The following is a 27734-nucleotide window of genomic DNA, read 5'->3' as shown; positions in this document are numbered from 1 at the left end:
AGAAAATTGGATCTGATTCATTTTTTGATTCTCATCGTAACATGAAATGGAGGAACTGATTGACGGAGTGGATTCTAGTATTCTACATGGACATGGTTGGCCCTGTAGGGCTTTGTGTTGCAGGAACTCCCTGTAACTAGTGTTGCGGTAAACTCGCGTTGCTGTTATACGGAGCCCCTGCAGCAAAAAAGCTGAGGAGCCCATCATGATCGTATCTAGGAAATCCACTCCGTCCATCCATTGTGAAAGTTGACATTAAGAACCCATCCCAAGAAAAAATGAAATTCAAAACCCAAGTGGCCCACGCCACGTGGAAATTGGGGATGGGAAAGCCAACCGTTGAAGAAAAAAATTTCTTGGAGCCCACACTAGTTTCTGATCGGTCTGATATCTACTATTTACCTTCATCCTACTGTTTCTCACCTTATGAACGGTTTGGATGTTATATAAACATCACCTTGGTCCCCAGGAAGGTTTCAATGGTGGACGATCCCCATATCCACCGTTCCCTGTGTTGTAGTCAATGATTTTTTATCAGCCTGATTTTTGGGCTTCAGTACTAACATTGAGGTGGCATAAATGATGGATGGAGTGGATGTTGCTAAAACATCACGGTGGGCCCCACATTTTTTGTTGCATGGGCTCCTACAACACCTGTGGTAAGGAAATTCGCGTCGGGATTCGGTGGGTTCGTTTCTACTGAATCTCCCATATGCCCAACCGTCTACTGTACGTGTGGAGTACGAGACAATTGATCTGGACCGTATATAAAGTTGTAATCACCGTAGATGGCCCACAGATAAAACATTACTGGATTGTATTGTGGCCGAGGGTAACAATCCATAGCACTGTACAAGTCACAAAGCTATATCACACATCTAACAGTCCTAATTACAAGTATAGTGGTTGAGTTCGTGAGTATGGACTGTGGATGGGAGACGATTCTAACCATATAGACTACAAAATGGACGGCTGACATGTTTTACATAAAATGCGCCCCATCGACGGTTTGATCAATCTATCTGTTGGGTACCATCTAAAGAATCTCTTTTATCGGATAATCATAACCGTCACCTTGGGTTGGAAAACATTTGGCCGTAGGAAAGACCAAGTGGACCATCCAGATTGAACGTTGGATTTTCCAAGTGAGCAACAGTTCTGATTAATCCAATTCATACACCTTCATTTCAACTGGAATTAGTTGTATTGCTTCATTGGAGATCTGTTTAATCACCAGCTTAAGTTGGGAGTACTGATCCAATGAGACCACTAACGTGCACATGCATCCTAAGAACGTGCCAACTTCTCTCATGAGCAGGGCATCTGAGCCGCACATATGGTGGGCCTCACCATGAAGATCACTTACCATAAAACTCAAGCTTGCTCACTTATAGTGTGGCTCAGCTGATGAGTGGACTCGCAGAAACCGCATCTATCAGATGTAAACGGTTCTTAAGACATGGATTATGGATGGATGGTTAGGATTATCAGATGTGATTATTTTGAAGTCAATGCTGGACCCCATCAAATGTGGATCAAATTGTTGAATATAAACAGCCATGTCCATCCTTATATCAGGCCGTTTATCAGACGGTTCACATCATCAGATCAGTGTGATTTTCGTTTGACAGCCATGAAATGCCTTTTGGCTCCTGATGGACAGTCCAGATCAATCGATTGGACGGTCTAAGTGTCCCAATTGAGCTTGTGAATACCTAAACAGATACCAGTAGGTAAATGGCAAATTACCCATATCAGATCCTAAATTTAAAAGGAAAATAAAAGAGAAACAACAGAGATTTCCAACTTACAGCATAAACTGAATTGATTTTCATGCATTATAACGAAAACTGATCACCTACTACCCAATTTCAAGTTAACTAATGTAATCCCATCTTTACCATCAACATGTCGCCTGCGCAAACATCTGAACCGTGTAAATGGTGCGCCCCACCATGAAGATTGTCTGTGTTGAAAATCAAGTCCACCCATTAATTAGTGGGCCCACAGATGCAAGTAGAGTCAGAAAATCGGCCATCCTTTGATTTCAGCTTCGTGGGCCGCATGATGACCGAACTGGTTTGATGTTTATGCCAAATGATCTTCATCCCAGGAACGATTGCGGTCCGATTATAGGTCCCAAGAACAATTACACTCCGATTACAGGTATCGAGAACGATTAAGCTCCGATTACTAGTCATTGGGCTGCTGCTTGCATGTTGGATATCATACAACTAGCTGTAGGTGATCAGTTCTCGAATAATAATTCCATATTTTACAAGGAGAAGAAACCTACAACTGCTTGTAGGTGATCAGTTTTATATTTGATAACATTTCTAGATTTCAACAATGATAGGAGCTGATGGGACTGATTTTTGCTTTGGGTTGCATTCCCATCCATCCTCTGTGTGGGCCACCTTAAAATGCTTGGGAACCCAAGAATCTCCTTCAGCCTTTCTTTCTCTGTCCAACTTCCTCTCATTCTCTTCAATTGCTCTCTTTGCTTCTCTAGCTTTCTCCCACTCCTTTTTCACTACTGCTTGGCTCACTTCACTCCAAACCAAAGTTGATTCACTCGATAACAATCCCTGTCACAATGAAAAACCTCAGATCTCTTATGTTCGAAATCATAGTTCTAAAACTCACTGACTCGATTCAAAACTCAGATGAGTCAAGTCGATTCGAGCTGAATCACTGGGAAACTCAGTACCCTGTATTACTCGATTGCAACCCGGTAAAATTCGTCGAGTTGCTTGATCACTCACTCAAATTGTAATTCAATTCATAAAGACTACCAAACACCAAACTGTAATTCATAACATTGTGGTTTTGTACCATCTTTCCCCCTGGCATGCCACTTCTGTAGGATATTCTAGCTAAGAAAATTGTAAACCAGCTATGATGAATATACCCAAAAAAAATCAGGTTGATCTACTCACCAGGTGGGCCACACCTGGATGTAGAGTTACATCGACAGTTGTCCATTGATTCCAACGGTCTGGCACATCTGATGAGTGGCCTGGCCTGATTTTGGGGCCAGGTGATCATCATGGTGGGGCGATTTGGGTGAGTGCCATTGAATCGAATTGCAGTTATTCACATTGAAGATCTGATTGCCAAATTGCAATTTGTTACCTTAAAGTCAGATTAGAAAGAAACCCAACTGCAATTTGAGGGCTATTTCCTCACAATGATAATTTGATTTGCTTATGCATCCAAACGCAGCCTAATAGTTACAGTGGAATGATACAATGCATATCATACAGACCAATCAGGCATGAAGATCAATCACATCACAATGTGGACCTACATGGTGGGCCCCAAAACCTTCTTAGCAGGAAATCCCAACCATCTGATCAGAATAAGATTATGATCTTAAGATTTCATCTTGCTTACATAATGGTCAATCAGCATAGGTGCTATAAAAACATTGGTGGGTGGAGAGAGATTACCTTTTGATCTTGCAATTTTGGTGTTTTGAGTATAGAAATGGCACCCTTTGCATCGTATAATACTGTGAGTTTCCCGCTCTGGACATCCTTCATTGTAATGATTCTGCCATTTTAGATCCATTCACAAATAAGTTCTGTTCTTTGTTTTATTGGCTAAGGGTAATATCTTGATAATGCAGCTAATATCATGATATTTGGTGCAACCAAACATGCCCAAAGTTAATGATAGTTTTGAATCCATTGGGGGGCCTTGGAAAGTTTTCAATGGTCATGGTCCATCAATGGTGGCGCTGATCAGATCCACACCTCAGTTTCCATGGGCCCCACTTGTATGGATTCTGTACTGAATACTGTACTTTCTAAAGATTATCATACCTGTCCCAGTGTCCATCGATATCATATATCGTGACTGATGATGAAGAATCGAAAATCCTTCCTTTAACAGACCTGGAACTGCTTCTGAATCCAAGAAAGGAGTGGCCTTTGTAACATAAGTCGGCTTCAAGGCCGGATTCCTTACACCTTATCCTGACATTTCCGACCCAATCGACCCCCGGCACAGGAAAGAACCTTATCAAAAGCCTGGGAGTATTCATTTCATAGTTCTCACCAAAATTCAAGAGGTTAAGCTGCTTTTTCCCATGAACCACAACATCAACTGAAGTACCTGAAACAGGCACATTTCGAAATTCAAGTTAAGAAAAAAAGAAAAAGAAAAAGAGAAGAAGATTAATTGTACAGGGTAATGCTAATGGCCCGCCTTCATGGGAACATCAGCAACATGCATATGGGACAGTCAATCATCAAACAGGACATTCATTCATTATACCACCTGAATGGGTGAATCAAACCATTGACTGATAGTATGGGAACAGGACAGTCAAGATCAAGTGGAGAAAAAGAAGAAGAAGAAGAAGAAGGGCCCAGTCATCATCTTGAAACATCTATTCAGTTGGCCCTACAATGGATTGTTAATGAATCCAAAGAAACATTTTGGTTTGATGATCCTAGTCATCTGATTTATTTTTGTTAAATATCTTAAATTTGTCTGTAACAGTGTCTGTTGATGCCATAGGTAGACCGCTCGATCCCATAAAGAAAATCTGGAAAAATCCTAATTGATTGTTGGACAGTTTTGCAAGTTGCTACTCGATGCCATCGAAGGATCTTCGATGTCATTGACTGGTCTTCGATGGTTGTCGATGCCATCGAAGGTCTCATTGAAGGCGTGCGCAGTTTTGAGTAAGCGCGTGATTTGATTCCTATTCTGGTTGGATAGTATATGTAGCAGGTGTAATCGGGATTAGGGCAAGGATTATACATGATTAGGGTTTTCTAAGGTGTTCTAAAGGGTTCAAGGGCATAGCTAAGGTTTTAAAGGAGATTTGAGGGTTGTTTGAATCGGTAAGATCTACTATCTCTTGTAATTTTGCTTTCATAGTACATTGCTCGTCGCTTTGTGCCATGGTTTTTTCCCATAAGGGTTTTTCCACGTAAAATTCAGATTGCCTTCTTATTGGGTTTGTTTGTGCAATTGCAATTACTTTGCTTGATTTTGCTTTGTGTGCGCTTCTGCGAGTCCCAACATTTATGGCTTGTATAAAAAATGGCCGATATTGTGCAAATGAATGGAAAATTGAAATCATGTCTTACACCTAGGGATACAAATGAACGGTACAGTTTATGGTTGGTAACAAGTAAAAACCGAATGATCTTAACCATCAATGCAAATTTTTTTCACCTTGGCTTTATCCTAGTGGTAAAAATGAATGGACAGCCTGGTTTGACGATTGCACGTTCCACACATCAATTAAAAGCTTTCGGGACATTGCTAACACTAGCATTTCCCAATTGTATATGGCTTATGAAAAGTATAAAAGTTACAATTTAAGGGATGCTATATCTCAAACATAAATGTAAATAGAACTATATGATTGCTTGAGAAATCAAAATTGCATTTGCAAATACATATTCAAGCAACATGGGGAAAAAACGACAAATTGCTAGGAACTCTTTCCAATATTCAAACAAAAGAACTGGATTCTTGAGAATATCTTTCCTGGTACCCAAACACCACAGACAATCTCTTTCACTAGGAATATATTCCTGGAAATAGATTCACAGCCCCTTTAAAGATTGCAGGAAGCCAAATGACCCCACTAAGCTAGTGGGCCACTAACATCAACATTGAATTGCAGTGGATGTACAAGGGAAAGGATGACTAAGGACACTATCAAAAGTGGGGAAATTTTTTTTACTGGGTTAGATTGTGGGGCATGAATGGGGCCCATCTTTTGGGTCTGCTCGGGTTGAAAATCTTCGAAACGGATCTCATGGATTTATGGTTTAGCAATCAGAACTTGTACTAATGAAGCAAAAAACAAATCCATTTAGAGTCATTCATCAATAATGAAAAGAGTTTTTTTCGTACGTTATTTGGAAAGTTTGAAATGACCAACCATAGAACTTGGGTACAGGATTTTGGCTCCAAATTAGCTCCACGTTTGCATTTTCATCTGTTGCATGGAGTGCAGTTACTGGTGGGTGATGTGAAACCTGCGTAGAGAGAGAGAGAGAGAGAGAGAGAGAGAGAGAGAGAGAGAGAGAGAGAGAGAGAGAGAGATTAGCATTTATGCAAAATAACCATTCTAATTAGCATTAAATCAGGCCTATTTGTTTAGGAGGAATCCAAGGTGAGGACATGCAATTTTGCATTTATGATTTCCAAAAAAAGAATAGGAAATGCTATTGGGAATGCATTACGATTTCCAGCATCCAAACAGTGGAAATCAGTGATTTTGTGGAAAATAACTTCTTTGTCATGTTTGGATTGCAATGAATAAAGACGAGTCCTCCAAATGGAATTGAGGAATGGCAATGCCAAATGGAATTGAGGAATGGCAATGAATGGTCATCTCATATCTTCCACCAGAGAATTCTAACTACCAGCTGACTTTTTTTCGAGAAACTCAATTACACTTTCCGTGCATCAAGATAAAAAATGTAATTGAGGATCGTTATCGATTTTTGCAATCCAAACAATGGAGAACTGTGGTTTTGTGGGGAAAAAAAAAAAAAAACCTTCTCCTATAGATTCCTCCTACCCAAACAAGCCAAGAGAAGAACTTTGATTGGTGCTTGATGGTCATGTACTAAGAAATTGTAAGAGTGGCATACAACTAAATCAAATTAGATAGATCATAAACTAAAATCTACACTAATTTGATCTTCTAACTTCAGATCATTGGAAGTATAATAGATGGTTGAAATGTAGTACAATGGTCAAAATTCAGCAAAAAAATGTCCATTAATCAATGGTTACAATAACCAAAACAATCTGGATTTGAGATTCCAATCTATCCATTGTGTTCCTACGATATGGACGGTTCAATTCAAGTTCATCCATGCCAATATGTACACTTCAGATTCAAGCCCATAGTTCAATGGGAGACAAGACATGTTTCAAGACTGAGGTCTTAGGTTTGAGCCAATCATCATTGTTTGCCAGAGTACAAAACAACTCCAATTTTCCTAAATTTAGTCTATGAAAAAAATTTTCACATCCCTAGTTAATGATGCATACACTGCAGTTTTCTATCTCTTGGTATTATTTCACTGCTGAAAGTGGAAAAAGGGGGTGTGTGCCTTAAAAACATGGGACAAAAATTGCATTTTTCCTTCCTTTTTCTTTGTTTGGAAAGGGAGCAAAATTATAGATGAATGATGAATCCTATTGTGAGGAAAACCCTGGAAATAAATTCACGTTATGTTATCTTGTTTGTTCAGTATAGTTGATTTCCATGGAAATGTTAAAAGGTCAATGGTTAAACGACAATAGTTCTCTCATAACTGTGGAAATTTGAAAGAAATTGATAGCCATGTTTTTTCTTTAGCCAAACCTTTTCCATATCAAACATAGAAAAGTAGATTTCTAAGGAAACCAATTTCTTGTTTATAGTCTTCAATGTTCCCAAACAGCCCCAAAAACCATCCCGTGAAGAATATACAGTTGTTATTGATAGATTCAGTGGAAGTGCAATGGATCACTCCTCATGAATGCTTACCTGTTCAAGAAGAACATTTAAACTTCCCCTCGACACATGATGCGTTTCTCCAAGGACAGGATTGAACGGTGCAAAACCAAAGATTGCTGGCCGAGTGGTCGATATATTCCATGCAACAACGCTCGTGAATCTCTCTAGAGCGTTCTTTCCATTAGCACACCTGCTCAGCATATCCTCACCAATGCAGTACACACACTCACCATACAATTGAAGTTGTGATTTCGGTAGATTGAAGATAGGAGGAAGCTACATTGGCGAAAACAGAAACCCATAAGTCTAAAAAGCAAATGTTTGGGAGCCCCAAAGATTGATATTTACAATTTGTGATAAAAAGTCACTGTGGCCCATTTGGATGACAGTTAAATTAGCCCAACTCACTTCATAGCTCACTTCTTCCATTTTTTATTGTTGCACCCAAAAGTTGACTAATGGTCTAGGTTTTCGGGATGCCGGTGGCCCACTTCGAGAATAGGAGGGCCGACTTTCAAGTTGCAGCATGCTCATGACATGATGCATTTGATGGATGGTTTGGGTTCACTTGCATATACTGGACATTGGAACATTTCCATGTAGGCAGGTAAAATCCGATGGGACTTGCATTTAGGTTAAGGGTTTTAGATCGAGCAACACAATTATATGAATCAAAGAATTGAAAGATAATAATGGGTAGCCACCCAAATCAACCACAATGGAGTAGATGAGCTAATTCACCTCCACATTCGATGGTGGCAATAGTTTGCAAATAGGATGGATGGCATAGTTTCAATTCATATGCTAACAACATCAATTACTTATCCATAAATGAGCCTAACCAATTTTCAAGCATTGACGGAGCTGAAAGATCGAAATTGGTGGCCCACCCAAATCAACCATAGAACAGATAAGCCAATTCACTTCCATGATCCAACGGCAGCAATGGTTTTTTGCAGATAGGATGGATGGCATAGTTTCAATTTGTATGCTAACAACATCACAATTACTGGCATCATCCAAACAGGCCCTCGAATGTTCTCATGGAATTGAAAACTGTGCATTATTTTCTATAAACGATAAAAGGACCTGATCAAGCGACAAGGTGGGTCCATCTCCGATAGATCTCACAAAGGTTACTTAAGGAAGCTTTCTAGTCTTCTACACCAAACCTTGAACCTTCCTCCCACACCATCCACCATATGATCAGCTTGATCCAACGGTTAAGGGTCAACCTCACTTTTACATCATCATAACCATCGATCACGGTGGCCCACAAATCTCTAAAACGTTTTTGGAAAGCTTCTGCAATGCCCCATATAACAGGCACTGCTTATGAGGTTATATGTGATGGGAATAGATCAAAATGGTTTGGACCATTAATCTAGTGGGCCCTCTTGTGGAGTAACCATAATCCGAGAATTGCATTGATTGTATGGTTAGGATCACCTGAAAAAGTCAACAAGTCCACAATCATCAAGTAGCAAGTGGCCCTGCCTGGATGATCCTAGCCATCAGTTGTACCCAAGGAATGTAAGCAGTTGATCAGTTTTACTTTCAAGTAGAAGGCCAACAACTGGATGGACAGGTTTCAAACCTGTTCGTCATCCACTTTAGGGGCAAATAGATGGACGGTTTGGATTTCCCATCCACACTCACATCCAAACAGTGGAATTAACATATGTTCAAGCTGTGTAGAGCCCCATGATGTGTGATGCAATCCATCCATCCATTAGATGTGCCTGACATTTTAATGCCTCGAACCCAAAATCTAGCCTGATCCATAAATCAGGTGGGCCACACCAAAGGGAGCAATAGAGGACATTGGGTAGGGAGGCAACCACCATAGTAACTTCCAGATGGAATGTGGGGTCCACCTGTTGTAGATATGTCATCCAACCCAATCATCAGCTTTGACGCAACAGGAATAAGGGGCACACCAATATTCAGCCCATTCAAAAACTCGGGTGGGCCACAAAAAGTGAATATACAGGTTTTATGAGTGGTTGTAAATTCATAAATGTGGTGTGTCCCACTCGAGTGTTGTACGGTGAATAAAAGGAGGCAGACAAGAAGGACGGTTTGGATTCCACATACACATCACTGGTGTGTCCCACGCACATCAAACGTATACAATATATTTGAACGTACGTGATCTTTAGTGGGGCCCAGAGGATGAATTACCAACATCATCAACAATTACAGCCGTTGAATCTGGTAACTGCTCTTACGAAGTGTAGAGTTAAGAGTAACATAATATCATTCCCTGTACATACACCTTATGTGAACCTTCACATGCAGCCCTGGCTGACCATCCTACCGGTGCAGAATGTGGGGAACACAGGAAAATGAGGCTAGTCCACCCAAAGGTGGGCCACACGTTCAAATCCATTGATAGCCGTGGAATGACAGCAAACACGTGCGACCCATCCAATGAGTCGGTCAATCTGATTTTCAAGCCAGCTGATATTCATGCAGTGGCCCATCTTTTGTACGGCTCAGATGTCATTAACACGTGACAAATCAGCCTGAAGACAGATATGTATGTGAAAGTCCACATACTCGCCTGTACGTAATCATTTCTCTTCAATCCATGAGTTGGGCTCGCTTAAAAGAGGAAAGACTTGCCTGTAATCGGGTGAGATCAGATCCTGGCCGTACATTTTTTAATAAGTTTATAACGCGCTCGAGACTACTGGGAACCTTGTGATCAACGGCCAATCCACCCTCTAGTGCCAGAGGGGGCGTAAGAAACACCGCCTTCCCCTCAGCCCCCTCTTCCTTAACCTGCGCCCAACAAGAAATCAGTTCTGACGTTAATGACTGTTGCTGACTCATCCTTCTCACACGCCGCACTGACTACAGCTACCATGACCGTCCAAATTGTGGGTCCCCTTGGGGATGGACCATGTATCTAAAATCACACAGAAAATCAATCCTGACCATCCAAATTAAAAGGAAAGCAGCGATTGGTCAAATTCGATTTCGACGGTCTGGATTTAACTATGCCATGTGTACGTCTGAAACACCAACGCTGGGGAGTACGGTGGTGCAATCCATCTGCTGTCCACGTGGCATACAAGCGCGCTTTTTTTGGACATTACAAATTGTGGGTCCCAATATTGATAGCGTAAGACCCATAAAATCACACAAATTGGACAGCTTTAACCATCTGATCTTTTCCATTTAATCCAAACCATTGAGTATTTTCTGCGTGACCATCCAATTGATTGTCACCAATTTCGACGGTTAAGATCGTATGATCACTCCGATCTCTTATCTTATGCTCCATCCACAATGTGGCCCACAATTTAAACGGCCCGGATAGATGTGCATGCATGTGTATGTCACGTGTAAGTGCATGGGTTGTACCACCTTATTCAAGTCGCGTCGTTGCTAACGGGATAAAACGACAGTGGGCTTTTTGTCGTGATAAGGCCGCGTTTGGACGTTGTGCCAAACGGCCATTTTGCCGGCTAAGCTGTTAGTGGATTTGGTAGCATCAGCTACTCGTCTTCCGTCAAGTGAATAATGTTATGTGGGCCCCTCAAATTGGACGGTTGGTATCGATAAGACGACAGACGACCTTATGTCGTGATAAGGCCGCGTTTGGACGTTGTGCCAGATGGCCATTTGGAAGTTGTGCCAGATGGCCATTTGGGGCCATTCGCCGGTGGAGCTGCTGGGCAGTGGATTTCGTATAAATCAGTACTGTCATGTGGGCCCACCGAATCGGACGGTTGGATAAAACATAAATAACGCCATGTGGATGAAATAGCATACGTGGCGTACAAGGAATGAAAATAAAAGGCGTGTCCAAGTTGTACCGTGCACTAAAATTTCAGAATTATTTTATTATTTCAATACTCAGATTGGTGAACGTTGATTGGACGGTTGAAAATGAAACATAGCCGCTGGGGACGGTATGATTCACCTGAGATTCGGATCTGTTTAATCATCAATCAGCACTGTTTCCTATGGTATGATTCAGCTGAGATTCGGATCTGTTTCATTTTTAGGTTGATGCCCTGAAATGTGATCTAGCAAAACTGACTGACAGTATGGATATAAAATACAAACAGCCAGGTGGGCCCCACAGTCTGGGCTGCACCGTCTTGGGTGAGGCCGAGGCTGTACTTAATCTGCTCCCAGCCGTTGGTCCTATTTCAACAAATAAGTTTTAACTTATTTGATCATATGGTGACATATATTGGACGGTTGAGAATGGAAAATATTCACCAATAATATGTTTGTGAATATTTATAAGATGGACATTTACGGAAAGATTGAATATAGAAAGAGCGATAGAGAGAGTAATGGTCTCCTACAACACTATGCTGCAAGGAATTTACATGCGAACCTTCATATAAGCCCTATGATGAGGAGAAAATATGATTTTCAACTTTATTGAAAGAAAAGGAGTCATCAAAAACATGAATCTCTTATGCTCACGGAGAGAAATTTGAAATTGCAAGAGAATTTCTCGTGAAAGCCTTTTGCATGAAGATCATGTGAAAGGATAAAATCATGCGGAAAGATTCTGTGTAGGGCCTATTATGATATTTGTGATAAATCCAACCCGTTCATCCGTTTTTCAAAATCATTATAAGACATGCGACCCAGAATGAGGAGGTTCCAAAAATTAAATTAAATTGGTGGACATTTATGAGATGGTTAAGAATTAAAAATATCTACCGGTCTTATTTCAAGATACAATTGTTTCTCTCACAGAGCTTTAGGAAAAAAAAAATTATAAAATTATAGCTTATTTAATTTTCTTACTCCTAAATTGGATTGATGGACATTTACAAGACAATTGATAATGAAAAATATCTCAGTCCTATTTCAATAAACAATTGTCCATCAATAAAAAGTTATGATATGTTTGATTATTTGACTCTTAAATTGTAATGAACATTTATGGGATGGTAGAATAAGAAAAATATTCATTGGTCCTATTTCAAAAAATTAAGTGTCCTGAAAGGAGAGAAATAGAGAAAAAGTTAAAACCTCCTTTGGTCCTATTTTAAACTAGTGTTATCTTATTTGATTATGTCATTCTTAGATCGAATGGATGGACAATATTTATTGAATGGCAATTTCAATAAACGAGTGTCCATTAACTAGAGAGAGATTTAGGGAAAAAGGTACTTCTTGATTTATCTAACTTTTAAATTGGATTGGTGTACAATTATGGAATGATAAAGAATGAAACATATCTATCAGTCCTATTACAACATATAAGTGTCCATCAATCAGAGATTTGGAGAATAAATTATCACTTTTTTAATCTAAATCCTCAAGTGGATTGGTGGACATTTCTAACAAGGTTGAGAATGAAAAATATCAAGTTTTGAAAAAGAAGTTACGACATGTTTGATTATCTAACTCTTAAATTGAATTGGTGGATATTTTTGGGATAATGTCTCCTCTGAGAGTGATTGGGATCCTAGCCTCCTTGTACATGGAGTATTAAATAACTCCCATTTCAAAATTCAATTAATTTGATTTAAGAATTATCATGAAATGACGGTGAGTTCAATGATTTAGTTAATTTAATTTAAATTAATGCATGCCATGTACACAACTAGTAAGTAACTAAAGGACATGAATTGTCCATAACTAAAGTTTAATATCTAAATAGTTTAATGAAAAATTTTAAATCTGCATTCATATGATGCTTTTTCATTAAGTCATGAGACAATTCATGTAATTCTGATTAAGGGTTTACAAGCTATTCTCATCTACTGCTACATATCAAGCTTCATATACCATTTGATTATCATACAACTCCTTAATGAATGTGTACACCATTTAAATGTCAGGCTCCCTTACTAGTTGTGGACCATTTAAATAGAGATTGTGGTAGCATAACTTGCAACCAATCGTCCACTGCATGGAACAAACGTGCATGAGATCCACTCCGTCCATTAGGTGTGATGCGGCAGTTTCCCCATGGATCTTAAAAATCAGTCAAACCCCAAACTTAGGTTGGCTACACCATAAGGAAAAATATAAATTTATGCTTAAGACCTCTAAATTCATGTGGGGGTATACCCGACGTGAGTGTTGTGTAATGTCCTGATTTTTAGTAATCCAATCATCCTGAATTGATGTGTTAGATAAATGGATCGGATGGCATATAAACAAGATGGTGGACGTCACACAATTTAGACTATTTTAATGGTGTAACTTTCCTTCTCAACTTTTTCACGTGGTGTGGCCAATCTGAGCGTGCAATAGGACTGCTTTTTAGGCCATGCTCCCAACACAGGGCGGCGGACCTGATGGACGGGGTGGATCCAGTCCATGAAGTCGTTCCATCCATGTCAGCAAAAGTAATGCCCTCTTATTCGTACAAAAGCCAAGAAAAAAAAATGGGCGCAAATGCCATAGTTGTATGGCAATCCAGACCGTCCAAATTGCTAAACCATTTATGGGTGGAGTGTAATTGAAATATTAACCATCGATTCTTCCCTTCGGATTTGGACCACGTAATAATTACTTTTAACCGCCCATTTAAAAGCCCTTAATTGGACAGTTAGGATTACTAGATCAGTGAGATTTTAGAGTTTTGCTCCATCCACGATGAGACACACAAATTGAATGGTCTGGATAACTGCACATCAGTGCCACATGTGAAGAGGTTGTGTCCCCACCTTTTAAATGGTGCAAAACTAACACAAGACCGTCAGCCCTAAAATCAACAAAGTTACTTTAAAAAAATGTTTATTTAAAATTTTCTAATTTAAAATTGATACTGAGAAAAGCTTTGATACTCTGGCAGAGTATGATGGATGATACGCAGGCACTTAGAAATTACAGAAATTAATTGCACATATCAATATAAATAGTCAAATTAAACATTCCAAATTAAGGTTACTCGATTATCTAACTATAAGATGGGTGGACATTTATGGGACAGTTAAGAATAAAAATTTCCAATGGTCCTATTTTTACAAAAAATTAAATTAAATTCCGCAATCAAGGTTAGGATTGTTCAACCAATATGATCATGGGATTCGGATTTCCCAACAGTTGGCTGCACAATCTAGTCGGTTTTATTTAAGTTAATAAATGCCACGTGTATAATTTATGAGTGCCTGAGCATAAAGCGTCGTACACAACCCGAGTATTATGTAAACTCCTCATTGATATTTGCACCCAGTTTTTAAGAAGCTCCGCTTATTTTCGGACGCGGATTGCGGTCCTGCCCCTGCTTGGACGGACTCGGTCCAGGCAGGGGGTCTGTGGGAACCACAGTAATGTATGGATTTTATCCATGGCGTCCATCCATTTTTTCAGATAATTTTAGTGTATGATCCCAAAAATGAGGTAGATCCAAGGCTCAACTGGACCACACGGTTGAGATTGAACTCCCATCGTTAAAAACTTCTTAGGAGCCGTAGAAGTTTTGATCAAGCTGAAATTTATATTTTCCCTTCATCCATGCCTACGTGACCTTATGAACACGTTGGATGGAAAATAAACAACAGTATGCCCTAGGAATGTTTCAACGGTGAGCATCATTATCAACACTGCTTCCTATGGTGTGGTCCATTTGAGCCTTGTATCTAACTCATTTTTAATCCCATAATCTAAAATGATATGGAAAAAGGGATGGACAGCGCGGATAAAAACCATTCATCACGGTGGGCCCCACATACGCAATCCTCTTCCCATTCTATAATACAAATTATCCGGTACTCTAGAGAGGATATGGACGTTAGAATCGAGTTTTCAGTTTGTGCAAGTGAACCATACATACTTCAGTAGTCAGACCATTCCTGCATAGGGCCCCACCTTGGATAGACCGTACCTGATAATCTCACTAATATAACAGCTCAAATCGACGGTCCACGGCCAATTTTTTTTTTTACCCAAGATCGGTGGTCATAATCTTCCAATCTGAGAATTTTCTTGGATATTGGCTATCCATGGTGGGACACAATATATCAACGGTACAGATCACTGAAAAAAGCACTCCACTTGTACAATCCGGAAACCCGAGGATATTGTTGATGTACACTGTCAAGGATCAAATACTTGCAATCCCCGAGATTGTATTCATATACATCATTTTATATTAGCTTTTAAACACAACGTTTTATAAATCCCATCCGTAAAAATGGTGGGGCATATGATGAAGAGTTTCTGAAGAAACTTTTAGGACAATCCATAGATTAATGGGCCAAAAATGTAAAATGATTCAAACCATCGTCTGTCCATTGATTTCAACGGTGTAAATGGTCTCATGAATCTAACATTCTAATTTTCTCCCCTTGTAATCTCTATCATGTGGCCCACCGTTTTAACGGACAAGATTTTAAGAAAGAGAGGCAAGTTGGGGGGAGAGAAAGCCTCGTTTATTAATGGTCCCACACAACTTTGTGCTTGAGCGTTTCTCCCCGTTTTATAACACTAATCATTGCATCGAATGGGCGGCGCGTTTTAAGGAGAATACTATAATGAGCAGGTAGCCCATTGGGCGTATGTTAGAGACCACCACTCTATCCTCAGAAAGCGTTCAAAATAAGCGAACCGCGTGCGATGCAGCCGCTGCATCACAAGTTCGATTCCGCCATTCTCTCCCCACCGTAAGCAACGTATGCAGAACATCCTAACCGTACAAAAGGTGGAACACACCATGGTGATGACATTTGACGAATAACAGGTCTATCCACACATAGAGAGGGACACATCATCAATATCAACTGACAGCCGATGATACGACTGTTTTCGGTGGTGGTGTGGCCCATCTAATGAGTGGATCAGCATGATTTTTTCATCAGATGACCATCATAGTGTGGTCCACCTACTATACGGAAAGGATACTCTCTATATATATTACAAGTAAAAGGAAAAAAAAGGGATGCATCGTAACTTCCGCTACTGCCCCTGCATCTGATATTTCTCATATCAGAAAACCGCTTTGAGAGAGAGAGAGAGAGACAGAGAGAGAGAGAGAGTACCATTTGCGAGAGAAATCGCAGAGCTAACCAACGGATCGGATTTGAGATTCTGGAGAAGGGGGGGGGGGGGGGGGGGAGGAAGCGCTTCTTACTTTCCACGAGAAGATGCTTTGGGGGGTTTAAATATATAAGAAATATTTTGATGCTCGGGCAATGTGTGATGGATGATACTCAGGCGACTAGAAATTACAGAGAAATTGCACATGTGGAAAACAATTAATTAAAATTAACCGTCCAAATTATGAGTACTAACTTAGATGTATCATTAAACGAAAATCAATTTTTTTTTATTCATCTACCTATAAGATTTGTATATATATTTTGGACGGTTGAAAATGAAAATAACAAATGGTGATATTTCAGAAAACCATAGGATAGGATTGTCCTAACAATCTGAATTTTACGAACTAAAGTAGGTTGCACAATTTAGACGGTTTGATTTGAGTTAATATATTCCACATATGCCGTTCCAAGGTGCCTGCATATGAAGCGCCGTAAGCAGTCGGTGTAGCATATGAAGCGTTGGAGACCTCTTGTTTTTGTTTTTTTCCACCCACACGACACGAGCACATCCTCGGTGGCGGATTATATGGGTGCACATCGAACCGGTAGAACCTTGAAACCAGACCAGAACTAACCAAACGGTCTAGCTTGGTCTAGTTCTAAAGTACATCGGTTCCGGTTCCAGTTCCCAAAATTAAAGAACCGTTTAGTTCGGTTCAGTTTCGGTTTGGGGTATGTAGAACCGAACCAAAATATGATTCGAACCGTGAATTTGAACCGTCGATCTGATCTGTGAAACCGAACTTAGAATTGTGAGTTTACAATATATTTTAGTTGTATATTTAACTTATGATTTATAGTTTAAAATGTACCTTTTTATTATTTTCATAAATGTATTTTTTCACACCATATACAACATTTAAACTATTCATCAAATGGATCACAACGCGAATGAACATATGTTAAACTATAAAATAGAACATGCAATTGGGCGAGATTTTAAAAAGCCCAGAATCGTGGAATCGATTCGGAACCGTACCGGTAATTTTCATTGTCCAGTTCCGGTTCAGTTCTAGGGTACTAACGGTGCGGTTCCGGTTTTAAAAATCTTAGAACCATAAAGAATAGTTCAGCTCCAATTTCACCCCAGCACCAGATTGAACTGAACCGTGTGCACTCGTAGCAGATTATGTGTTGTCCATATAATACCTTCGTAGGTGTTGCCCTTACTGTGTGGGGCCCAACTTAGTCAATATAGTATATCCATTCCTACCATCAGTTTTTTCAGATAATTATAGGACGTTTTCCCAAAAATTAACAGAATAAAATCTCTGGTGGACCACACCACTATAAATAGTGGTCATTGGCAATTAAAAAGCTTTTTTGTAGGTCACGAAAGTTTTTGATCAAAATTATCTTTGTCTTTTCCCTTAATCCACGTCTGTTTGACATTATCAACGGGTTGGATGGAAAATAAACATTGTGGATACTCTTACGGTGGGTCGGGAGAAGTTTTTAACGGTGGGTATTCAATCACCACTGTTTCCTGTGGTATGGTCCACCTGAGATTTGGATCTTCTGAATGTTTGGACCACGTCCCAAAATAGGCTGGAAAAACAGATGCACCGCATGGATATACAGCACATCATCAAGGTGGGCCCCTTTGGAACTGCAGATGTGCAATATATCCGCATCATCAAGGTGGATATACGACACATCATCATGTAAACGTGTAGCAATGGTTTCCATGCACTTGTTCACAAAGCTTTGACACTCTGGTGGAGCGTGATGAATGATACGCAGGCACTAAGAAATTATTTACAAATTGCATTATTGATGGAATACATGTAATCCAAATGAAACCGCTTAAATTTTGGGGCCAGTTTATGTGATAATCTGAACATCAGATTGGTGGACATTTATTGGACGGTTAAGATTGAAAACTAATCCAATGGTCTTATTTCAACAAACAGGTGTTCATGAATCATCGTATAGGATTGCTCAAGGATTCTGATTTTGGATGGTGAGTCTGTGACAACGGGTTCCACAACTAATTCGGGTTGATGGGGTGGACGTGTGCCATTTTTAAGTGCATGCGTATCAAACGTCATACGCAAACAGAGTATCAAATCACTCCCCTCTGCCCGAAAAAGCATGAAAGAGGCGGGCCAAATGTCAAGAAGGTACGGCGTTTAGTGGGCAGCAGATGTAGGAGAAAACGGACAGTTGTGAAAAGAGTGTAGGTGTGTGGCCAACCAGATGAGTGGACCTGATTCACAGTGGGCCCCACCCAATGAGTGGACCCGATCCAGAATCGGGTTTACAAAAATAATTTTTTACCATAGACGCGAACTTCCATTCACCTTCTTTTTTTCCTGCCTAACAAAACCTACTTAATTTAGACGTTTAGTCATATTGTCAATCCAATAGAGATAAAAATACCCATACGTTTTTCAACTAATTTTATCTGAAAATTAGAAGTATTTGTGTTCGAAACCTTCTGGCTGTGCCTGAAAAATTCGCTTTCATGACATAAGGTTTTGGCCGTATAGAAAAAACGCATAAAAAACAAGCGTATTATTTCCAAAGATAAAGCACTCACAGTCGGTCACAGTATCACCGTCCATGCGCATGTGCGCAACTGCAGCACATGCGCCCTACCTGTGTATCAATCCAAACTGCTCAAATCGTGGGGTCTACTGAAGATGGATTACAGACACAAAATCAGATAGAGTGGACGGTGGAGAAGTCAAATTTCCGGGCATTAGTTTCTGATTTTGACCGTCAATCCATATGATGGCTGCTAATAGGACAGGTGAGGTAATTTTTTTATTATCGTGATTCTTGGCTCATGACCAATCAATCAAAGATTCAATGGTTTGGATGTGTTGGATTGAGATACATTAATACCACGTGTGCAATGGACATTGCACGAGCATGACTCTTCATACTCAGCCACTGAATCAAATGACTCCCTCATATGCAATGCAATAACGAGATTTTGTGCTTTGAAAACACCGCGGAGGCGCAGAGTTTAATATTTTCTATTTAGATGCTCTGACAAGGTTTATGGTGTGCGTCTGTCATATTATAACATGTATACGAGGCACGCCAGGATTTTCAGTTCATAGAGATTTGGTTCCTTGGATCAGTTATCTAAACCGTTGATATGGTTTTTTATCACTTTTGTTTTGGCCCATGCACCAAAAGTATAATCTTTAATCTTCTCCTCATATACAAGATTATGTATAGATATCTTGACTATGGGTTTTACTGAATTTGGATATACTTTGTATCGGACCTTTATGGCCTGTTTGGACAGTGTTATTAAGTTGTATTAAATGGGATTGTATTACTAATCCCACTTTCAAATTATGAATGACATGTTTGGAAGGAGTGCAAGATAGGATGAAAATTAACTTTGTAGGCTTTGGAAAAGGAATCTTGTGTTGGAAAGTGTGAGATGAGATTACTAATCTAGTAGATGATGAATTTTTGCTTCATCTACATCCAAATGCAATTTAAAAGTAAATCTTGAATTTATTTTTTAATACATACATTCCAAACATAGTATTGAAAAACATGGAATGCACTCAATCCAGTAACAATGCCTTACACATGTATTTATTGTTTCTTTTACAATTCTAATAAATGATAGTGAGTAATAATGCACTTGGTTGGTGGATTGTCTCTTAATAGCATAGGAATAAGCCTATTCACTTTGGTGTTTGGATTAAACATATACATTATGGTGGGGCCAATAGAGCACCGATGGTCGGTGCTCTGTGGGCCCACCAGGATGTAAGTGTTGCATCTAGTCTATTCATCTAGTTTTAAGGTCATTATAGGGCTTGAACCCAAAAATGAAAAGGATATATATATCTCAGGTGGACCACACCATAGGAAAACAATAGTGATCGGATATCCACCTTTAAAATCCTCTTAAGGCCCACTATACTATTTATTTGACATACAATATGTTGATTAGGTCATACAGACCCAGATGAAGGGAAACAACAAAGATCAGCTTGACCCAAAACTTTTATCACTCACAAGAAGATTTTAATAGTTGACATTCACTCAATACAATTTCCTGTGATGTGGTCCACTTAAGATTGAGATATACCTCATTTTTAGTCTCATACCATAAAATGATCTAGCAAAATAGATGGACGGCATGGATGAAGCACATACTTCATGATGAGGCCCATGGAGCACTAACCACCAGCCATTGGTGGAAGGGGGAGTAGCCAATCCGTTTCCCACTTGCTGGTGTGTGGCACACCTGCAAGCCGCTTCCTTTGAAATCACCTCCTGTAATAAAAAACAAGGATGCGATAGCGTCAGTAGCAAGTGGCTACTGACAGTGATCTATTGGCCGGGCCTGATATATATTTCTTTCATGGAAGCCATACATCTATTGTCTCATATTATCATAGAGCACCAGCCCAAATATGAGGGAGGTCTAAATTTCAAATGGACCATACGATGAGAAAACAGTGACAATTGAATGCCCACTATTAAAATCTTTCTAAAGCCTACACTAATGTTTATTTTTCATCCTAACCTGTTGATTAAGTTATGCACTTATAGATGAAGAGAAAACTTAATTATCAGCTTAATTCAAAACTTTTGTGATCCCTGGGAAGCTTTTAACAGTGAGTATTCAATCACCACTCTTTCGTAGTAGCGTGGTCCATATAAGTTTTGAATCTGTCTCATTTTTAAGCTCATGTTATTAAATGGGCTGAAAAAAAATGAATAAAAGACAGATAAGATACATATATGATGGCCCACATAGCACTATGGGTAGGTAGCCAACCCACGTCCTAATAAAAATGGCTACGGGACAGATAGTGATCTTTGGCTTGACTTTAACTTTGACCCCACCATAAATTATATGTTTTATCTACCTTATTTATTTATTTTTTTAGATAATATTTTTAAGACAGAAGTTTAAAAATGAGACATCCAAATATCAAGTAGGCCACAACTCAAGAGTACAATTGTAATTGGACACTCACCATTAAAAGCTTCCTAGGGCTCGCTGTTATGGTTATTTGCCATCCACTCTGTTAATCCAATCACACGTATACCTGGTTTTAAAAAAACACAAATATCAAGTTCATCCAAAAGTCCACACACACGACACAGATAAAACACATACATCGTGGTGGGGCCTCTAGAGCATTGTCTAATAGTCTGTGGCTACCGACGGTATCAATAGACAATCCCGGTCCACTAAAAAGTACTAAAAGTTGGATGTCTCCGGTAATCCAACTCCATGGGACCCATGTAAAGAGAGAGAGAAAGAAATGATAAAACAAAGTCCAAAAACTTATGAATTAAAAATATACACATCTATTACAAATCATAACTATAATTTCCACTTACAACTTACACATCACCTATCATATTCACAACCATAATATTTATGACACTTAAAACATCACACAGCTAAGGGTGTCCATGGGCCGGGCTCAGGCCTGCATAATCAAAATTTTGAATAGGGCCAGCACGTCCCGAAACAGTTCAAAGTCCGGGCGAAGACCAACAGGCCTGGCCCGGCCCGTTTACAGCCCTATATACCACTAACACTTATTACTGCTTGCAACTACTCATGTACGGTACTATAACACGGGAGTAGATTAGCCGTTACTCGGGTAACACCTTTGGTGTGTGTTAGCCAAACCGTATGGGGCCCACCATGATGTATTTATTGCATATCCATGCCGTTCATCTGTTTCTCCATTTTGTTTTAGAATGTGATCCCAAACCTTATGAAGATTCAAGTCTCAACTGGACCATACCACTAAAAATAGTGATGAATGATCATTAAAAACATTTTGTTGGCTACATAAGTTTTGGATCAAGTTGATATTTGTATTTTTTTCCTTTATCCAAGTCTTCTTAACATTATCAACAGGTTGGATGGTAAATAAACATCACGAAGGCGTACCATGGGCCCTTTTGAAGTTTTAATGGTAAGGCACTCAATTCCCATTGTTTCATGTGGTGTGGACCACCTGAGATTTGGATCTTTTTAATATTTTAGTCCGCATCTTAAAATGGTCTGGTGAAACGGATGGACAGTGTGGATATACAACAAATCATCAAGGTGGGCCCCACGTTACGAGTAACACCCATTAAGGTGTTACAGGGGCAATACCTATTCCGTTCCCTTATAATAGTCACTTCTATAAAGGGTTATAAAAATCCCACGTGCACTAACATAAACCATATGAAAAATAACTACGTGGTTCTCTCTGCTCTGATCAGTGTTGAGTGTACAGTACCATTTCAGGCCAGGGCAATATATATATATATATATATATATATATATATATATATATATATATATATATGTATGGGAAAAGGTACTATGCGCTCGACCTCACGAGTCCGTCACATGGGGTTGAGCTGTATGGGCCCAACTGTGATGCGTTTCGAACATCTACCCCATCAGTTAGATGCACCATTCCATCGTGGGCCTATATCTCAAAAAATCAAGTAGTCCGTGACTTTTGTGGGCCACACCACATACAGAAGTGGAGAGGGGCCGTGCACCATTAAAACATTCATAATCATTTTTTGGGCCCATCGAGATATGGTTTACAAATCCAGCCCATCTATTATGTGTGTCCCACTTGGATTAGGGTTCAGACCAAGTTTCAGCCGCATTCAAAACTCAGGTGGGCCCCACCAAGTGCATTTATATGTTTTAACGGTGTCTTCACATTATTTTACATGGAATGGCCCACCTGAGTTCCGTATACGGCTGATTTTTGGGATATCCTATAATTTAGAGGGGACCCATCAAATGCACGGTGATGTTGGTCGACACGCATCACGGTGAGGCCCACACAGGTTGACCTCATGGGAGCTTATCGCGAGGCCGAGTGCATAGTACCTTTTCCATATATATATATATATATATATATGAGTAAGATCCAAGTTTAAATCTCATTGTGGGACACGAGTTTTGGGACGAACCACGCAGTGTATTAACTAGCGTGGGGTAGGGAGTAAACTCTATGGGGCCATTGTGATGTATGCGTCTCATCCATATTTTACATTAATTGTTTCAGCCTCTCTTTGAGGTCAGATTTGAAGCATATCCAAAGCTCAATGGGGCCACACCACAGGTGATAATGATGTTCACCTTTGAAACCTTCTCGGGCCCATGGAAGTTTTGGATCAAGCTGACATTTGTATTTTCCTTTCCGACATCAGTGTGACCTTATGATTAGTTGGATGACAAATTAACATAGCATTAGGGTTCGTTTGGCACCATGGATTTGGGAGGATTTGAGGAGATTTCTAATCTCTTGTTGTTTGGCACATAAAGTAATCGGGTGTTATAAATCACCTCAACGAGCGGGTTTGAAATCCACGATGAAAGCTTAGATTACATTTAAAATTCTTCCAAGATTCTTTCAAGAGTTGCATGTGTTACTATACTATTAATCTATTGGACACATGACCCACTAATGATATCCCAAAATAATTAGATTATCAATTGCATCATTATAATTACTTTAAAACGATGATCAACGCCATCCAAACAATATTGTCTATGCAAGTCAACGGCTAAAAGCTTGTTGTTTAGTCACTCACATATGATCTTGTGCTTGTGGCCTATTTGAGACTTAGAATTCATCATTTTCATGCAAAGTATATATTTCAGCAGGCTTATTAACAACCACTATGTCAAACATTATGTACATTTACTTATTAGAGATATTAAAGTTGATTTAATAGTTAAATTCAAACTCCGATGAATATACTATGCATAGGTACTTTTGGATTAAAGTTGATTATTAATACAGGGTGTCAAACATAGCGCGAGACTTTCAAACAAAAGGATTCTAAATTCAGGGGGTTCCAAATATCCCATACAAACCCTTGTAATGGTTTCAATGATGAACGTCATTAGCCCCATTGTTCCTCTGGTGTTGTTCATTTGTGCTTTCCATATGCTTCGATTTTAGTCATTATCCCCACTGTTCCTCTGGTATAGTTCATTTGAGCTTTCCATATACTTCGATTTTAGTCTCATGCCCTAAGATGAGTGGTCAAAAGAGATGAACCGTGTAGATAAAACATATACATCACGATGGCCCCCACAAAAGTTTATCCAGTAGACAATGGGCACAAATAATTAAGGGCGTGTTTGACCGGGGGCGTTGGATATGGGATAAAGACGTTTTACGAGGGTTATACTGTTTACATCCCATCCCCTTTTCTGTTTGGGACAGCGGGATAAAACCCATTCCACCGCACTCTCGTAAACAACGCATGGATTCTGTCAATCCCGAGATATAGGTTTTCACCGCTGTGTAGGGCCCACCAAGATATCAATGAGATATCTACTCCCTCCATCATTTTCACCTGCCTACATTTAGCCATGAAGTTGTTTTGAGGCAGCTATAAAGTAGTGAGTGGGGCACACCATGAGAAGCAGTGGAGATGCAAACTCATCCATTTGTGACCATCCAACCACCCTGCTGGATATCCCATGGGCTATCCCAAACCCATGGGATCAACAGACAAACACTAAGACCACCATCATTACCTTAAAAATCATTCCATCCCACCTAATCCCATGGGAACGGTCTGGCCAAACACGCCCTAAGCTGGTATTTGTGTTTTCCATTTGTGAAGGTTTGTATGAATTTAGAACATGTTGGATGGTAAATAAACATCATGTTGAGCTTCAGGAATATTTCAACAATGGTGTCACCATCCCTACTATTTCCTATGGTGTGGTCCACTTAAGCTTTGGATTGAAATCATAAAAGATATGGATAGTACGGAGAAAACACATACATCATAATGGCTACCATGCAAAAAACAGCCCAGTCCTTGATCTAGACAGTCCATTAGGTCCAAAACCCATTTCATGGGCTACCATACAAACACCACACTGATCCGATAATCTTAACCTTCTGATCAGTGGTCTTTAATATGGACGGTCAGGATCATTTTTACAGTAATAGGCCTAACGAACAATTAGATCCATCTATTTAATAGCTCCAACTATGGATTGCTTACGTTTTAAAAGAATCAATTCTGGTATGCAATCCTAACCATCCCATCCATGGGTTTGGGAAAAGAATGACTGTAAAAAAAAAGGGCCGAATCTAAGATGGATTTGATAATCAAATCAGTCTTATTTTGCATGGTTTCCCTCGAAATATGGACCAGCTTAATGGACGGTTTAGATTGATCTCTCGTACTGTCCAAGCTGTCCAATGCAAGTAGGAGCGCTATAACTTATAAAACTCCTGAGAAGATTGGAGCATTTATCAAATATATATAAAATACCAATATTTCTATCTAAATCGAATAATCTGAGCCGTTGGATCTCACCTTACTATTACTACCACCAATCTCCATAGTTGCTTAAAAGATTTGAGCAGCCGTAATTATAAAACTACCATGGCCCACTGAAATTAATAGTTATTTAGTTATGATACCTTCACTCGATGCTGCAGTGCATAGATGGTTTGGATCTTACACACGTGTCATTGTTTAACACGTGTGAGAACAAGCGGCAAAAGAACATCTACTAAACTGATTTCACATTGGATTTCATTCTAAGTGCATGTTTGGATAACAACGAAAATCATGAATGCACCAATTAGATATTACTACCTGATTCTCCTCATCTCTAATGAGGTGAGATTTGATTGGAAAACATGCCGACGGTTGGAGATAAGCCTATATATAAAGACCGTTTGAAAAGTTATTTGATCAACTACATATTCAACCAACTCCAACTCTAATAACCATCCGCCGTCCAATCAAAATTTATTTTCGACGACAGGTCTGAGGCCTAATAAAATCCGACATTAAGACGCACAAGACCTGGCTAGAGATGGATAATCTTATGATGAGCTTTCTATGGCTCTTCGTAATGTATTTGTCTCATTCATGTTGTCCATCTATTTTGACTTATGATTTTATTGTACGACCTCATCACTTAAGTAGACTACAGCACAAGTGGTAGGGATGAACTCCTACCGTTGAAAACATCATGGGGCCTATCATTATGTTTATTTGCCATCTAAAATGTTAATAAGGTCATATGGACCGGGATAAAGGGAAAACATAAATATTATCTCGATTCCCCCTCCCCCCTCAAAAAAAAAACGTTCTCGACGTTAGAATTTCATAACCTCTTTGGGAGGGTGGATTTAGAACCCCTATATTTGAAATCCTTCTATTGTGTTAGGCACCATGGATTGGGAATCAACTTTAATCCAAAAGTAGCCATGCATGGTATATTTATAGGGGTTTGAATTTAATTACTAAATTAAATTTAATATTTTTAATTAGTGACGTATGTAAACTTTGATACTATGGTTGTAATAAGCTTGCTAAAATATATGCTTTGCACAAAAATGATGAAATTTCTAGTCTCGGATAGCCCAAAAGCACAGATTCATATGCGAGTGACTAACCAGCAATTTTTAACATTTGATTTACATGGACAATGTTCGAACAATGCTGATCGTCATATTAAAATAATTATAGTAATGCAATTGATAATCTAATTGTTTTGAAATATCATTAGTGGGACATGTGCCCAATAGAGTATTAGTCTTGGTGACACACATGTTAGACATGCAACTCTTGGAATGATTTTAAATATAATTTAAGATCTCAATGTGGATTTCAAACCCTCTCTTTAAGAGGATTTGAAACCCCCAATTAGGGGTGCACATCGAACCGGTAGAACTGTGGATGGATCAAAATCTACCAAACCGTACGGTTTAGTCCGATTCTAGAGTATACTGATTTCGGTTTTGGTTTAAAAAATCTAAGAACCAATTAGTTTGGTTCGATTATCGGTTTGGGGGTATGTAGAACCGAACCGAACCGTGAACTGATCTGTAGAACCGAATCTAGAACCGAACTTATATTTATATAAATTTTAAAAAAAAAACCCTAATACCTTTCACACCGACCCTGCTGCGACTGCCCCCAATCCCCATCCATCCATTACTCTCTCTCTCTCTCTCTCTCTCTCTCTCTCTCGTCTAGAACCATGGAACTGGAACTAGTTTTAACGGTCCGGTTCCGGTTTGGTTCTAGGGTGCTAATGGTCCGGTTCCGGTTCCGATTCTCCTAGAATCGTTAAGAACAGTTCAGTTCTGGTTTCACCCAAAAATCAGACCGAACCAACCCATGTGCACCCCTACCCCCAATTACTTTATGGTGCCAAACAACTAACCGATTTAAAATTCCCTCCAATCCCAACCCTGAAT

General features: G+C 39.4%; 1 protein-coding gene across 1 annotated transcript; it reads right to left on the bottom strand.

Annotated features, from left to right (window-relative positions):
- Window positions 1-1785: 1785 nt before the first annotated feature.
- Window positions 1786-16583, bottom strand: LOC131256640 (oxysterol-binding protein-related protein 4B-like). Its single transcript, XM_058257581.1, has 7 exons — window positions 16459-16583; window positions 10115-10273; window positions 7517-7762; window positions 5912-6008; window positions 3828-4119; window positions 3453-3555; window positions 1786-2588 (listed from the first exon to the last, which is right to left on the bottom strand). Exons 1-7 carry the CDS (start codon window positions 16459-16461, stop codon window positions 2337-2339), a joined length of 1152 nt encoding a protein of 383 aa, XP_058113564.1. The 5' UTR covers window positions 16462-16583; the 3' UTR covers window positions 1786-2336.
- Between the last annotated feature and the right edge of the window lie 11151 nt (window positions 16584-27734).

This window comes from Magnolia sinica, chromosome 9 (assembly GCF_029962835.1).
Source record: "Magnolia sinica isolate HGM2019 chromosome 9, MsV1, whole genome shotgun sequence".
NCBI lineage: Eukaryota > Viridiplantae > Streptophyta > Magnoliopsida > Magnoliales > Magnoliaceae > Magnolia > Magnolia sinica.
This window is presented reverse-complemented; position numbering and strand designations above follow the sequence as displayed.

Excerpts from the sequence above, each read along its gene's own strand:
- LOC131256640 (XM_058257581.1), bottom strand. Across the intron at positions 6,009-7,516 it reads TAAATGTTCTTCTTGAACAG|GTTTCACATCACCCACCAGT; the intron begins GTAAGCATTCAT and ends CTCTCTACGCAG. Across the intron at positions 4,120-5,911 it reads TCCTGTACCCAAGTTCTATG|GTACTTCAGTTGATGTTGTG; the intron begins GTTGGTCATTTC and ends TGCCTGTTTCAG.